General features: G+C 58.7%; 1 protein-coding gene across 6 annotated transcripts in view; it reads left to right on the top strand.

The window, feature by feature from the left end:
• Positions 1–13,599, top strand: part of IQSEC1 (IQ motif and Sec7 domain ArfGEF 1) — a 359,867-nt gene extending 346,268 nt beyond the window's left edge. For 3 of the 6 annotated variants that reach the window (XM_069483981.1, XM_069483983.1, XM_069483982.1), the window contains 5 exons: positions 298–397; positions 2,454–2,615; positions 3,428–3,604; positions 9,088–9,137; positions 10,354–13,599. In XM_069483981.1, the coding sequence (XP_069340082.1) occupies positions 298–397; positions 2,454–2,615; positions 3,428–3,604; positions 9,088–9,137; positions 10,354–10,893 (1,029 nt within the window). In that variant the 3' untranslated portion in view covers positions 10,894–13,599. The remainder of the gene's footprint in view (positions 1–297; positions 398–2,453; positions 2,616–3,427; positions 3,605–9,087; positions 9,138–10,353) is intronic. The other 3 variants (XM_069483984.1, XM_069483987.1, XM_069483985.1) reach the window with 3 other exon arrangements.
• Positions 13,600–14,889: the final 1,290 nt, after the last annotated feature.

Genomic DNA, 14,889 nt, shown 5'->3' with positions numbered 1-14,889 from the left:
GGTGCGTGCACCTCACCTGGCTGTGAGAAGGCACCTGCAGGGCCATGTGCAGTGATATGCCTGCCACCTCTCAGCTGGGTTGTGGGGCTTTGTTGCCAGCCAGGATGGCATCAGGGCTCAGAGGGACAGGAACCAGAGTCCAAGTCTGGGCGTGACAGGTAACACCTTCCGCCCTAGGGTGGCTTGTCCCTGCCCCCAGCCTCCTGAGCCCGAAGTCCCAGAAGGGTCCTTGGGCTGGAGATCACACATAGTCACTGCCACAGTGCTGCAGCTCAAACTGTCTCTGGTTGCCCCCAGGTCACCAAGATCTTCCAGAAGAAGAAGAACTCAGTGACGTACAGCTTCCGACAGTCCTTCTCCCTGTATGGCATGCAGGTCCTGCTCTTCGAGAACCAGTGTAAGTCTGCCCGGAGGCCTGCCTGGAGGAGTGCGCATCTGCCAGCATGGGCTTCGTCTTCCTGGCTGGCGCGTCATTCCCACGCGCCCCCGGGAGCGGGCGCAGGCAGGAGGGGGAGTTTAGTCCCGGGGTGCAGGTGCCCGCCGAGTTCACTTCTCCTCTCACCTCAGCTTCTTGCAAGTGATAAGATTTTTTAATTTATGGCAGAAATGAATTTATTTAAGTCAAATTTGTTAGAAAAACACTACTAGTACAGGTGATATGCAAATATGGCCCAAAGACAGGTAGAGGCAATCCCCGAGTGACTGGGGAAGCTCAGAGCCGAGCCTGGCTGCCTGGTTCAGACCCTGGCCCCAGCGCCTGGCCGCGTGTGGCCTGCTCCTTCAGCCTCTCTGGCCTCTGGTTCCTGGTCTGTAAAGTGGGGGTGACCAGTGCTTGTCTGATGCAGTTGCCCCACAGAGGGAGGGAGTGTTTCCGGGTGAAACCCTAGGGCACTGCGCGTCAGCTGCTGCGGGCAGACCTGCTTGGGGTTTGGGGCCTTGTCAGCCCTGAGTGAGGCCAGCAAGCCTGGGGGTTGGGGGAAGCTGGCTCACACCTGCAACACCCCCACTGGCCTTTTCCTTTGACCGTGCTCCTTCCACCCACCCCTTCTCTTTGTCCCTTCCCTGTTGGAGGTCTCTGTGCCCCAGGCTGAGCCAGTCCTGGGGTGCGGGGTGGGGGGGGGGGAGAGGCCTAAGGGGACGATGCTGACATGGAGTGTCCATGTCTTGAGCAGCAGGGGTCCCCCATCCTCTTGGGAGAGGTTGTCACCATCTGTGTGATCAGCTTTCCATCTGCAAGCTAAAAAAGTGTCACGAACCTACAGCTGGCTGGACCATCCAAAACACAGGCCCAAGATCCTGGATCTGGGGCTCTCTGCTGTGTTTCCTGTCCCCAGTGGGACCGAGGACCAGCCAGCAGTAGCACCTGCCCCTCCATGTGCACCCTTCTCCTCACACGCCCACGAGGAGCCCAGGCTGCCTGCCCCGGCCATCTCCCCACTTCCTGCCCTGTCCACCTACCCATGCCTTGCCTCGGTGTCACGCACATGTACGAGGGTGGCACCATTGGCATCATCCTGACCAGCAGCAGCTGCTCTCCTAAATGGTGGGGCAAGAACTTAACGAGGTCCTGGCACCAAGCTCCCAGCAGTAGCCAGGACAACCATGAGTCCTTGGGGCAGAGGCTGCACCCGGACCACATCTAGCTTGCCAGGGCGCAGCCCTAGATCCTGGACACGAGGTACTGGCAAGAGCCCACCCTACAGTATCCATAGGAATTGCCTTCACACCGGCGTCTCAAACTGGCAGCCTGGGGATGGTCCCAGCTCAGTTATGTTTTACGTCGTTTGTACATTTAAAAATTTTCTTGTACCAATGTTTAAATCTTCCTATCAAAATTTAGAGATTTGGGGCTTCTCTGAGAATCACAGGCTTGGCGTCACCAGGCATGTGTTTCCGCACGGCAGTGGCGGGCTGCGTGTGCTCCCACCCTCGCAGCAGCACTCTGCAGCCCTCCCAGCCTTGGCTGGCCCTGGTCTGAGCAGAGGTGGGCTTGGTCTTCTGGCCAAACACCTTTACCTGCTCAGGCAGGTTACTTCTACTTGGGGAGTGGCACTGCCATGAGACCAAAGCCCCAGGAACCCCGAGGGCCTGGAAGTGGCACCAGGCAGACCTGGGCACAGGGCGTGGGGTGCCCACAGCCTATCACAAGGGAGCTGTGGGCCGGAGGCCATTCAGGAGAGAACAGCGCTTGCTCTGTTGTCCAGAATCGTCCAAGGTGACTGGATAAGATGCCCCAACCCGGCTCAGAACACCTCCTCTGGCCTCCTCTGGGACTTGGCACCTGGCAGAGTGGTCAACAAGCTCGCAGTAAAGGTCTCCTTGACCTTCAGGGCGGGGAAGGACGAGGGCCCTGGGGCCTTCCTCTCGGGCCTCTCACTGTTCTCCTGACCAGGGAGGAGGCTGCAGGGAACACCCTGAGACCTGTGGGCCTTGCCCCTCCTTCCTGTTTTCAGACTACCCCAACGGCATCCGGCTCACATCAGCTGTCCCCGGAGCAGACATCAAAGTGTTAATAAACTTCAATGCCCCCAATCCTCAAGACCGGAAGAAGTTCACGGATGACCTGCGGGAGTCCATTGCAGAAGTGCAGGAGATGGAGAAGCACAGGATAGAGTGTAAGTCCCAGGACTCGTGGGCAAGGTGGTGCCAGTAACCGGGAAGGCCAGGACTCACTGGGCATGGGCGTTTGCCTCCCCGTCTCCTGGCAGTGACAGTGGTCTGAGGCTGATGATGCCAGTGACTCCTGAGCCCCCAGAGACACAATGTCCTCCCGTCTTCTCCAGCACTCCCCATGACCACGTGACAGGCTGCCTGCATGCCCAGGCCACAGGAGGAGGCACGGGTCGGGGCAGGTCGGAGCGGGAGGCCGTAGCTGATAACGGCCAGCGCTTCAGGGGCCCAGCCCTGTCCTGCTGGTCAGAGCACATCACATGTCCTGGGGAGCCCCCCAGTTCCCTGGCCACCCCATAGACAGGAGCTTCCAGAGCTCTGGAGGTGAGCGCCTTGCACTTCAGCGTGACTGTCAGTCGTCTTCTGAATGGGGCGCAAGCGACTGATGGTGTCACAGCCAAGGCCGTGCCCTGGCTCCAGGTCTACTCCCTGGAGGCGCATGGGTGTCCTCACCTCTGCCCCCGCCGTGGAAGGGCCTGGCTGACCCTTGCTCATCTCCCAGGCAAGTCTTTGCCTCCCTGCCCGGCCCTGAGCCTGGGAGGTGACTATCTTTCCTGCAGATCACAAGGCCCCTCCAGCCTCCGTCCTGGGTTCTCCTTTCTGCTCCCTCTGTCCAGGGCAGCCGTCACAGCCCCTCTTTCCCCAAAACTACCCCTCCCCCATTGCAGGCAGATGAGCAGAAGGCTGTGTGGTCCCCAGTCTCCCACCCCTCTAGGCTGTGCTTCCCTCACCAGGCCCCTCGCCCTCTCTGTTCCAGCGGAGCTCGAGAAGCAGAAGGGTGTCGTGAGGCCCAGCATGTCCCAATGCTCCAGCCTCAAAAAGGAGTCGGGCAATGGGACGCTGAGCCGGGCCTGCCTGGACGACAGCTACGCCAGCGGCGAGGGCCTCAAGCGCAGCGCCCTCAGCAGCTCCCTGCGGGACCTCTCGGAAGCGGGTAAGGGCGCGGCGTGGAGCCGCCTTCCTAGCCCGGTGCATGCAGGGCTGAGGCAGGGCGTCCGCAGCCAGGGCGGCGCCGCGTGTGGGAAGGGCCTGCGGCGGAGCCGGGGCTCCGGGGCTACACGGAGGGACCTTCCCCCACCCAGAGCAGCCTCGGCCAGCACAGAAAGGGCACCCCCCACAGGCATAGGAAAACGGCCAAACTGTCGTCACCAGGAAAGGCACCCTATGCAAAACAGCCAGGGCAGTCACCTCCATTCTCCCTTTCTTCTTCTGAGGGTTTTATTTATTTGTTTGTTTATTTTCTGGAAGTCGCTGGAACACGAAGCGAGCTGGGCGGGTGTGTCCCGTGTTCTCTGTGCTGCCGTGTCCCTGTGTTTTATGCTGATGAATGAAATTGAGTGAAGCCCTCTAGCTGTCTGGAGCCCTCCCCGCTGTCCCGGGCCTTGCTGTCTCCATAGGGCCTCCGTCCAGCCCCAGGGGATGGCCCTGCTCGCGCTGGCTCCGGTTGGGGGAAAGCCCCCATGGGAACTGTGACTGTTGTGGTCGTTTCTTTGTTTCTGTGTGTGTTTAATTCGCTGCCAGCCGTTTAACCCCCAAGCAAGCTGCACCCCTCAGGCCTCCTGGATCTCCAGGGCGGGGCGCCTTATCAGGGGGCAGGGAGCTCCTCCGCAGCCTCCCCCAGCCCTCCTCGGCAGGCAGGCCCGGCGGGCTGCGTGCCAGTGCCGGCTGCCTGGGCCAGCGGGGGCCCAGCCTCGTCCCGCAGCGGGCACAGGCTCCGGGCTGAGAGCTCTGCCCACCCCAGGAGCCTGACATGCTTGTCTGTCGGGAAGACCCTCGAAGCCAGAGATGGGCCGCTGTCCCCAAGGGGCTGGGGTTTGCCCGCCCTGCCCCACACTGCTTCAGGCGCCGCCTGCCCAGGCCTCCGTCGGTGCCTGCCCGCCAGTAGCACTGCCCCCCAGCTTACTCAGTTCTCAGGCCCTTCTTATTCTTTTTCTTTTTTAGTTGGATTTTTCCCTTTGCTTTTGTTTTGTCATTTTTTTTTTTTTCCATAGTAAAAAAAAAAATCCATTGCCAGTCGCCAGCATGAGGGTTTAACCCAGGGCTTCTCAACCTCGGCACGACAGATTTGGGGCCAAGTGAGCCCTTGCTGTGGGGCTGTCCTGGGCGCACCAGGAGGGTTGGCAGCTTCCCTGGCCTCTGCCGCTGGATGCCAGTCATCCCGCCCCAGAATGGACAGTCGTCGATGGCTCCCAAAATTGCCAGGTGTCCCCTGGGGGGCAAGATCAGCCCTGGTTGAGAACCGCTGGTTTTCCCAGTGGCCTTGTGAGATGCAGCTGACGTCACTTGACTGCTTTGGGCCCCTTCAGGCTGCAGGGCGGGGCTTCTGTTTGAGTTTGTGCAGTGTGGCAGGCCCTGCCCTGTCCCTTCCCTGGTGAAGCCCCTCTCAGGCAGCAGTGGCTCTGCTGGAACTGAGGCCCTCGCGGCCAGCCACACCTGTTCGGGCCCCAGCAATTGGCGTCCACTCTCTGCCAGAGCTTAAGGGTCAGAGCCACGTGGCCACACCCACATCCACGTGAGGGGTGGAGCCCCAGGGCGGGCTGTTTCTGTTGGTATTGCTATTGCCATTGTTCCTGGGGATTCCGAGCTAAGGAGGACTCTAGGGATTGAGTCCTCTCTGGGCCTGCAATAAAAAAAAAAAGGCAGACCCAGGAACAGCTCCCAGAGAGCCCCTGCGCCAGGAAGGCTGGGATGAGTGAGACAGGCGAGTGCTGGCAGCCTCCTGGGAAGGTGCTGGGCTGGGCCGCGGGAGAAGCAGGACTCCTCGTTCTGGACTGAGCAGGGCAGCATGACGCCCACCCACCCCCACGGCCTTCGTGGTGCTGAGCCTGAGCCGGCGATCCCGAGACACCTTGTCGGGAGCAGGCAGGCCCTCAGGGGCTTCCCCGCTCGGTGGTCGGCACGGCGTCGCTCACGCAGCAGGGGACCCTGGGAGCAGCTGCCCCAGACCTGCAACCACACGTCCACCCAGGAAAGCCCACGCCGGGGACACGTGGCCGTGGCTGGGGCCCTGGAGGCAGCCCATCCACAGACACCTCCAGGAGCCCCTGACGTTCCGAGAGTGTGAGGAAGGGGGCTGGGCTCTGGTCCCAGCTGCAGTGCGTCACCTGGTGTCTCTCGGCCTCAGTCTTGCTTCAGGCGAGACTCGCCATCCGGTGTTCACTGCAGTGGCACAAGAGCCCTGCTGGCCTGAGATCAAGGACTAAGGAAACAGGGATGACCAGGCCTTAGTGCCTGCCCCCAGATCAGTCAGGTCGTGGGGGACATGCCCAGGGGCCCCTAGTGTCCCTCCTGCCCCTTCACAGCCAAGCTGGCCAGCACCGAGTCCCCATGGAGAGGACCTGCCTGCAGCAGTCACCGCTCAAGGGGATGCCTCCGACCTCCCATGTCCTGCGCCAGGGCGGCCCCATCTGTGAGGGTTGCGGCAGTGACAGGCACTGGTGGTGGGTGGCCAGAGCAGCCCCTGCTGCCACATGGGAAGCAGTCTGGGCCCCAGAGAGGGGCTGTGCTTGCTGTCGGCCCAGCCACGCTGCTCCCCAACCTCGCCAAGTCCAGCAGAGCATGCAGTGCGGCGTCCTGACTCCTGCCGGGCTGCGTGAGCCCACTCCCCACCCTGCCTGCTCTCTGGCCGTCGGACTCTGGGATCGTACACCCATGGGCCTCAGTTTCCCCAGCTGCTATAAGAAACAGTCGGTGCCAGGAAAGCCTTCGGAGCATTCCTGGCTCAAACAGCCGGCAGCGTACAAAGCTGTCATTTCCATCGTGGTTACCAAGCCAGGTCACATGCCCGGCCCCCCGTGTGGCTGAGGGTCACAAGACGAGGACCCTGGCTGGGGAGGAGAGCCCTGCCGCATGGCATCCTGTCCTGACTCTGAGGAAGCAGCAGTGACTGTGAAGAACATGCTGGGAGCCCTTCCAGAAAATGGTTCCAGATGCCCCCGGGCAGCGTGTTGCCAGGGTTGGCGAGGCCTGAGCTGGCGCTAGGAGGGGCGCTGACTGGGCCGGGGCTCACCTGAGGCTAGTGCAGGACTGGGGCGCTGAAAACAACGAAGTAGGCGAGCGTGGGCACAGGTGGGGCCGTGTGGCTGCGTGTGCATGTACACGTGTGGCATGAGCCACTATTCTGGCATGTCCCCGTCAGCCCGTGTTTGAGCAAGGGCTGGAGACTGCGTGTGCGCATGTGCGCGTGTGCGCAGGACGCCCGCACGGGTCTGCCGTGGGCACGTGCTTGTAGATGTGCCTGTGAGCACCGGCTCTGGGGCTCGGGGCAGAGAGAGACCCTGGGGTCACCCTGCTTCCCCTGCTGATCCCGGACGTTAAGAAGGTGGATTTGAAGACACTCGGCCTCACTCCAAGACAGACAAGTCAAGGGACTCCTACGTGTCAGCCCAAATTGGGCAGAAGGAGGAGGGCTGTGTTCAACTCCAGGTGGGGCACCATGTGGATGGCCACCCCAGCTCTCAGGCCATTGGAAGAGGCTGCAGGTCACAGGCAGGGCAGGCCATCTTCCCTCTGCCCCTGGTTTTCAGCCAGTCGGGGGGATGCCCAGGCCTTAGAAAGGCCAAGCAGCTAATTTTAAAACCCCTAAAACAGCGGAGATCTGGCTCTCAGCATTTCCACACGGTGCCACAGCGTCCTGAGTGTCTGATGGCCATGGCCACCCAGGAGGGAGTGGAGGAGGGAGGTCATGTCTGTTTTGCAAATGAGGAAACTGAGGTAAAGAGGCTAAGCAGCCAGGCAGGCCGCATCCCAGCCCAAGAGGCTCCTTTTGGGATCACAGGAAGGGCCCCAAGGTCAGCCTCTCTTCTTGCACAGGCAGAAAGATGAGGAAACGTGAGCCTTCTTTTGCCCCTAATTTGTGGTGCAGCCCTGTCCCCAGAGTGATCCGAGGGCGACTTCACACAAGCCGGAGCCGAGCAAGGCCTTCTGTTGACCCTCCAGACTCCCACCTGGACCTCAGGTGTGGGGTTGGCAAGCAGTGCAGAGTGACTGGGCTCCCTGCGTCCGTGTCTGTGCCCAGGACTGAAGCCGCACCACAGGCACAGCCCAGCACGCTCAGACGACCACCGTGAGGCCCAAAACCCACAGACTCTCTGCACCCAGGGCTTGGCGCTGACCCTGGTCTGCCTTTGAGAAGCAGCAGCTCTCACTCCAGGAGCTGGGCAAGGTGGACAACAGGGAGGCACGTGGCAGTCTGTTCCTTCCTCCCAGGTCCTGGCCCTCGCCTGGCCCTGGGTCCCGCTCAGAAAGCAGCCTGGCCAGGTCGTCCAGCCCTGTAGTGGGCAGGCAGGTCTGGGTGTGAAGCCCACTCCCCGTGGGAATCGGGCCTCGGTGTCCGCTCTGTCGTGGACACGGTGACGCCTGTAGGACTGATGTGTCCAGCGTGGTACTCAAGTCATAGCCAGTGCTGCACAGGCAGAAGCTTAGAGAAAGTCAAGCAGGGAGGGCCAGTCTCTGTCCCCTCTTCCCACCCTCACTCCCAGGGAGCTGGCCCGCGCGGGCCCCCAGGGCTGGGCACGTGTGGCGCGTCGGGCCGTGTCCTGAGAAACCCACGGCCGAGTCCTCCGAAGGGAATGTGGAGGCTGAGCTGGACCCTGGACATTCGGAGCCAAGAGCAAGACTCGACCTTCCTGTGAAAGAGCCAGCACATATTGAGTGCCTGTTGTGTACCCTGCCCCAGGGACACAAGGAAGAGACCTCCTGCCTTAGGGAATGCTTTGTGGCCTCCTGGGGGGTAGTGCCAGCAGAGGGGCCCTGGGCTGGGAGGAATTTTGCTCTTCAGCCCCTAACCCTGTCTCCTGCCCTGGCCAGGGCACTGCACAAACCAAAACTCAGCCCCCACAGGCACCCAGGAGGAAAGCGGACATCTAGTTTAGACTTGTCTTAACCATCAGTCCCCACCCTGCCAATAAAAGCAGGGGGAATATATATATGTGCCTGTATATATATACATATATATATGGAAGACAGGCCGCTGAGGACCAAGCACGCTGTTTGTGTCTGTGGCTGCTGCACAGGCTGCCCTCGCCCCCTCTCCTGCTCTCCCGAGTTGGGGTGAACAGACCAGCCCCCTGTACACACGCCCCGGCTCCGAGGCCCCTCCCACAGACTGCCGGTCCAGGAGAAGACATATAAAGTTGGGGCTGGTTTAAAGTTTTGTTTGTTTATTTATTTTTTGCTTTTTGAAAACTCCACTTTTAAAATTCATTCCTGCATTGTTGCTGGCTTCCCCACCAAGCCCCTGCTCCAGCCGCTCTCACCTGGCTGCTGCAGACAGGTGGGCCCGGCACCTGCGCCTGTTCCCGACAGTGGCGCAGGCTGCGTGGCGGTGGTGGCGGCGGCGGCGGCGGCAGCGCCAGGCAGGCGGCGCCCCAGGCCTCGTGTCCGTGTCTAACCTCTGGTATTGCATGTTCTGGGCAGGGAAGCGAGGGCGTCGCAGCAGTGCGGGATCGCTAGAGAGCAATGTGGAAGTAAGTAGGAAGCACCTCCGTCCAGCTGGCTGTCTGTGTCGCCTCCCCAGCCCTTGGTTTATGTCGCTCTGTCTTTTGTTTTGCTCTTCCTTCCCCTCCTGCACAGAGACGCAGACACACCCTCACTGCCCCCTGCCTGCCTCAGACCTGTGCATGCCGGCTTCTCCTCCATGCCTAGAAGCATCCATGCCTCTCACCGCTTGTTTTGGACTGAACAGTGGGGGGTGGTTCTGGATTTTGTGTTGTAGTTTCTGCTTAACTCCTGTCCCCTGTGGTCCCTGAGCATGGTTAACCATCCCCACCTTTCTGGATCCCGGCCCCGGGTCCCTGCCCGGGCCACCCCTGCTCCCAGGCGGGCAGGCACCGCCACCGGGCACCCAGTCAGCCTTCACTCTTGCTGTCGGATGTTTTGTGCCTTCCATGCTGCGCCAGCCCCGTCGCTTCCTCCCTGGAGTTTCGACTGCTGTGTGTCTGCGGTTAGGACACCATGGAATTGCGAGGCTAGCTTGTGGGAGGAGGACCGTCTTGAGAGGAAGCAAAACTCTGTGGATTTCATGAGATTTCATTCATCCTCTGGCCATCTCTATATTACTGTTCACATCTTAACCTCAGCTTGCAGATCTTTTTCTGTTTCCTTCTTTTTCCTTGTTTGATTTGCGGCAGGTAGCTGCAGTGAAACACCTAGGCAGCCCGTGCCCCCAAGGGACAAGGTTTCTGAGTCCCACCTGTCCCTGTCACCCCTCCCCAGAAACTTCAGGACCCACACGGGCAGAGCACGTGCCCTCGGCCCAGCTGCGAGGTCCCAGGGGAGTTCAGGGTCGGAGTTCAGCAGGAACTGGGTTCTAGCCCCCGCTCCACTCACTACACACAGCTCGTAGACCTCCCCACCCAGTTGTTCTCGTCTGGAACCTCAGGCAGGGCGCCAGGTTTAAAGTGCTTACCAGAGTGACAGCAGAGGTCACACTTGTGCAGCGGCCCCCTCCCCTGCCCTCGCCCCCCACTTCGGTTAGGGTCAGTCGCCCCCCAGCTGTCCTGCACAGGAGTGAGAGAGGAGGTGGGGCCCACGGCCAGCCTCATCCCCCAGCCCCGCCTCTGGCCAGCAAGTGGAACTAAGCCTTAGCAGTCAGCGGGTGAATTTTTACATTTAAAAAAAAATCATTCTGACATAAGTGCTTTAAGATCTTTTAATTTTGATTTCTATGAATTTCCTTTTTAGGGGTCCACCATTAACAGTCCTCACATGCGCCGGAGAGCTACATCAACACGAGAGTGTCCATCTCGCCCACACCAGACTATGCCTAACTCAGCCTCCCTCCTGGGCTCCTTATTTGGGAGTAAGAGAGGGAAGCCCCCTCCCCAGGCCCACCCGCCCTCAGCCCCTCCCCCGCCAGCCCCCCACCCGCCGGTCCTGCCCCACCCGCAGCACTCCTCGGCCGGCCACCACCCAGGGCCGGCAGAGGGTCTGCCGCAGGCCCCGGTGCATGGGCACCACGCCCAGTACTGCCACGTGCAGCAGAACCCGCCCCCCTACCACCACCACCACCACTACCACCCGCCCCAGCACATCCAGCACGCACACCAGTACCACCACGGCCCGCACGGGGCGCACCCGGCCTACGGGGCCCACGCTCACGGCCACCCACCGCTGCCCTCAGCCCACGCGGGGCATGCAGTGCACCACCACGGGCAGCCACCTGCCCCGCCACCCCCTGCCAGCAGCAAGGCCAAACCCAGTGGCATCAGCACAATTGTGTAGACAGCCTGGATGGGGCTCCCGGGCCCCCTGAAAGCTGCACACGACACAGGGCACGCCCCGGGCAGCCAGCCTCACACCGAACCCAGGGCGCGTGCGTTGCCCTCTCCCCTCTGCCCCTCACAGCCTGGATGGCGCCCTGGGAACCCGCAGGGCGCGTGTTCCATGGAGCAGAGCTCCAGATTTCGTTTAGCACTGGCACCCCGGGCTCCAGTCACCTCGGCCCGAGGGGTGGGCTTCAGCCACAGCAGCCTTGAGACGGTGCCGCCGGCCAAGTCCATGTTGAACTGCCTCCCCCACCCCAGCCCCCGGCTCTCTGCTCCCTAATTTATACGCAGATGAAAACCCAGCCTAGGAGAAGAAATGAGATACAAAAATAACAGACAAAACAGAAACCCCCCCAAAACTTGCTGCATTATTGCTCTTTTATTGAATGGGCAAAACACTTAAGTAGACCTGATATGGTTGATGAAAATACGTAAGTAAACTTTATATAATATAAATATATAAATATATAAATATCCATATATATATATACCGCATAGGTAGTGCTTGTGTGTGAGAGGCAAGCGCCTCAGTCCACAGCATCAGCAATACTGACCTTACGAGGAGCTCCACTTCCCGGAAAGGAAGACAGTACCTTAGATGAGTGTGTGAGACAGTAGACCAAACCCTTAAATGCTAGGAACAGACTCAGATACTTCCATATTTTCATACAGAGAAGAGAAGTCCCTCTAGGACTGGCTAAAGTCTTTACGCAATCATTACTAACTGTGCCAAGTAACATAGCATCTAACTGTTTAAAAAGTCCAATATTGCTTTGTATAAATCCTTATTTTATTAACAGAATACTATCATAAATAATCAGTATTATAACTGCTATTTCAGGTAAGCAAATAGCTAAAATGCAGTAACCTACAATAGCAACTCAGGACAACTAGGTAAGATCTGGTTGTCTTAGGAAATTGGTCACACAGATTCTTAGACACTTTAATGGCTGCGATAACTGTGAATTTCCATGATCCATGTTTCTTTTATGTGCATATGATTTGATGCACACTCATTCAGAGTCCTCTGAGAGGGGCGCCCATGCACAGCCGAAGCACTCATCTCCAACATGACAACGGCCAACTCATCCTCGTCTCCCAGCACCATAGCTTGCTCATCCCGTCTCAGACCACAGCAGGCAGAAGCCCCCAGAGTGTTTCCACCAGGAACCACTCTTGAACCTGAGGCTGGTTTTAGTGTTTCGCAACCCAGGGCAGCGTGTGTGTTTCCCATTTTGTTTTCTGAGTGGTAGCAGTGATCGTTGTAATTCCATGTAGCCATGTGCTAGCAGAACCCCTGTGTCATCACCGTGGCCCATGTGACCCCGGCCGACAAGTGCCCAGCCCTCGCCAGGCAGAGCCCCCGCTGCCTCCTCATGGTCCAGTGAGCTGCCAGGGCATCACATGACTCAGCTGTGCTCTTGTCGCTTCTGTGTTGTGGTGACACCATGCGCTCCCCTGGGGCCAGACGCTGCACGAGTCGGGTCTGTGCCTGAGTCACCCATGGGCTGTACTTTGTAGTTTCAGCCTTTCGAGCCACTGCAGCCGCCAGTGCTTTGCTCCTAAGCCGTGGGACCCGAGGACTGCCCCATGGCACCCGCCCAGGCGGAGAGCCCTTTCAGAAAGGGTGAAGCTGGCGCCTGACTCTGCGGGCCACGGGGCCCCGCGCTCAGTGGACAGCGTGGTGCGCCGTGGCTGGATGGCAGGAAGAGAGGGGAGTCCACCCTGGCTGTGTGTCACCCTGGCTGGCTGGGGGCTTTGCTGATGTCCCTCCTCACACCCCTCCCCTTGATCATGTCATTGAGATCACCATACCAGCAAATCTGCAAACCGAGCACTTTGTTAATCTCCACAGAGAGCAAATACAGCAATCTAGAGTTTAGCCTTTTTAAAAATAAGTGTGACTTTAACCTGCCCACCTTTGTCCTCTCATCGGTGTGGCACTTCTTTCTCTGGCATCTGCTCAGAAGGAAAAAGGACCAGGGTGTGTCTGGGTCAGGCCGGGCTGGTGAGGGCACTCCGCTGTCCCCGACTCCTGAATTCCTCGGTTTTCCTCCAACGTCGGGCTCCCGAGGCACTCTCTTGTCTCGCAGTTTCCAAGGATGTCGTTCCGACGTGGAAAAGTTGAATCGTACTGCATGTCATCCGGTGTCAGCCGAGTGAGGCTGCGCTCTGTATTGTGCATTTACAAACTATATCAGTGTGACTGTTGACAAATAGTTGAAGTAAAGTGGTAACATACTGAATATGTCGGCTTTTCTTCACCCTCCTCTGTACCAAGAGTAGAGTTGCACTGTGACCTTTAGGTTGTTCCAGAAAAGACACAGGCCGATTGGTATAGAATTGCTCTTTCTGAAGGGCGTCACTAACGAACAGAACTCAACAAAAAGAACAAACAGTAAATCCCACAGAGGGGCTTTCCTGAGCCCCTGCCCTGGCTGTCCTGGGAGGAGCCGTGGACGGCCAGTCCGACTCCAGCCCCCAGCACGTCCCCGGTGTGTCCTGCAGCTGTGCTGGGCAGCAGGGCCCACCTAGCGTAAGGGGCTTCTAGAACACTCAGCTCCTCTCTGGGGTTCCAGCTTGATTTGGTGTGTTGGTTCAGGCCAAGAGGTTTCATCCTTCCACGTGTTGTCTTTGCAGGCTATCAGAAGTGTTTACAGAAGGTACACAGTTGGGTTCAGGAGGCTGGAGTCATGGTGCCCACATCTTGCCTAGGAAGCAAAAGCTCCTAGTGAGCTGGTGTCCCCATGTGTCTTTCATGGGACTGTCCCCTAGAGATCCCCACTTGTCACAGAGCCATAGCTTCGGGGCCGTGTCCTCACGTCCTCCGGGAGGGGAGGCAGAAAGAGCTGAGGGCCCCGGGATGTCTCCCTCACCCTTTCTCACTGTCGGGACACCCTGGGGACATCTTTCTCAAGTCGCACAAACTATTTCAGTTACATAGAGAATTGCTGACAGGAGGAGACCCTTAGGGGAGGCAGCTGGTAATGTGACAAGAGTCTTTTCTGGGACAACAATCAAATCATGTATTTGTATTTTTTTAAGTTTATGAATGAATTGTACAACAATGTAAAAATAAAGTTCATCCTAATATGATGCGCACATCTTGCTTAAAAATGTCTCAGCACCCAGCGCAGAGTGCTCTTTCCCGCACGCACTGCACGCAGCAGGAGCCTCCTGTTTTTTTAACAATGAGCTGAAACGACAGCAGATTTTTAAGGCTGACACTAGGCGTCGGCTCAGCGCTCCGTAGGACGCCCTGTCCCCACAGGTAAGCATGCACCTTAGTTTTCCTTGTAAGATATCATCGCCCTTCCTGCCTGAAAAAATGAGTAAGTCTGTAAGTATTTTACATAACAACAACAATCACGGCAACATTGCAAAATTAATTGAAGTGGGGCTGGTGAACACGGGACGGGACGGGCAGGGGGAGGAGCCTGCCCGCCACATGGACACGGCGTGCACGTCTGGCCGCTCCTGTCCGCAGTCACACTGAGGTCGCACAGAGCACGCGTCTCCTTGGGTGCCGCCATTCACCTCCCAGGTGTTTTTAAGCGACTAGAATCAGGTTTTGAATGCAGACAGTTCAAAGACTTCAAGAGACGGCTGCTCACGAGGGCCCGGCACCCACGGCGTGGCCGTGGGAGGGGAGAGCGCTTCGCTCTGATCTGCGTTCTGGTTGTGAGCAGTGACAGACTACTGATGGGAAACCGTGGCTGTGAGCGTGTGGGGAACTCGAATAAATCCTTTGAAACTCTCGGATTCTCACTTTTTCTGAAGAGCCGAGTTGCCCTGTTGGCGAGACAGAGCCCTCCTGCCGACGGGCTCACCCGCGCCTCGTGGCTCTGGGCCCTTCAGTCCGCGGACGCTGATGTGAGATGAAAGATGAAGGACACATCACAGCTTAGGAACTGACAGAATATTTCAAAGGCGTTCGAATTTCTCGCCACTT

Source organism: Eulemur rufifrons, chromosome 10 (assembly GCF_041146395.1).
Source record: "Eulemur rufifrons isolate Redbay chromosome 10, OSU_ERuf_1, whole genome shotgun sequence".
In the NCBI taxonomy this organism is placed as follows: domain Eukaryota; kingdom Metazoa; phylum Chordata; class Mammalia; order Primates; family Lemuridae; genus Eulemur; species Eulemur rufifrons.
This window is presented reverse-complemented; position numbering and strand designations above follow the sequence as displayed.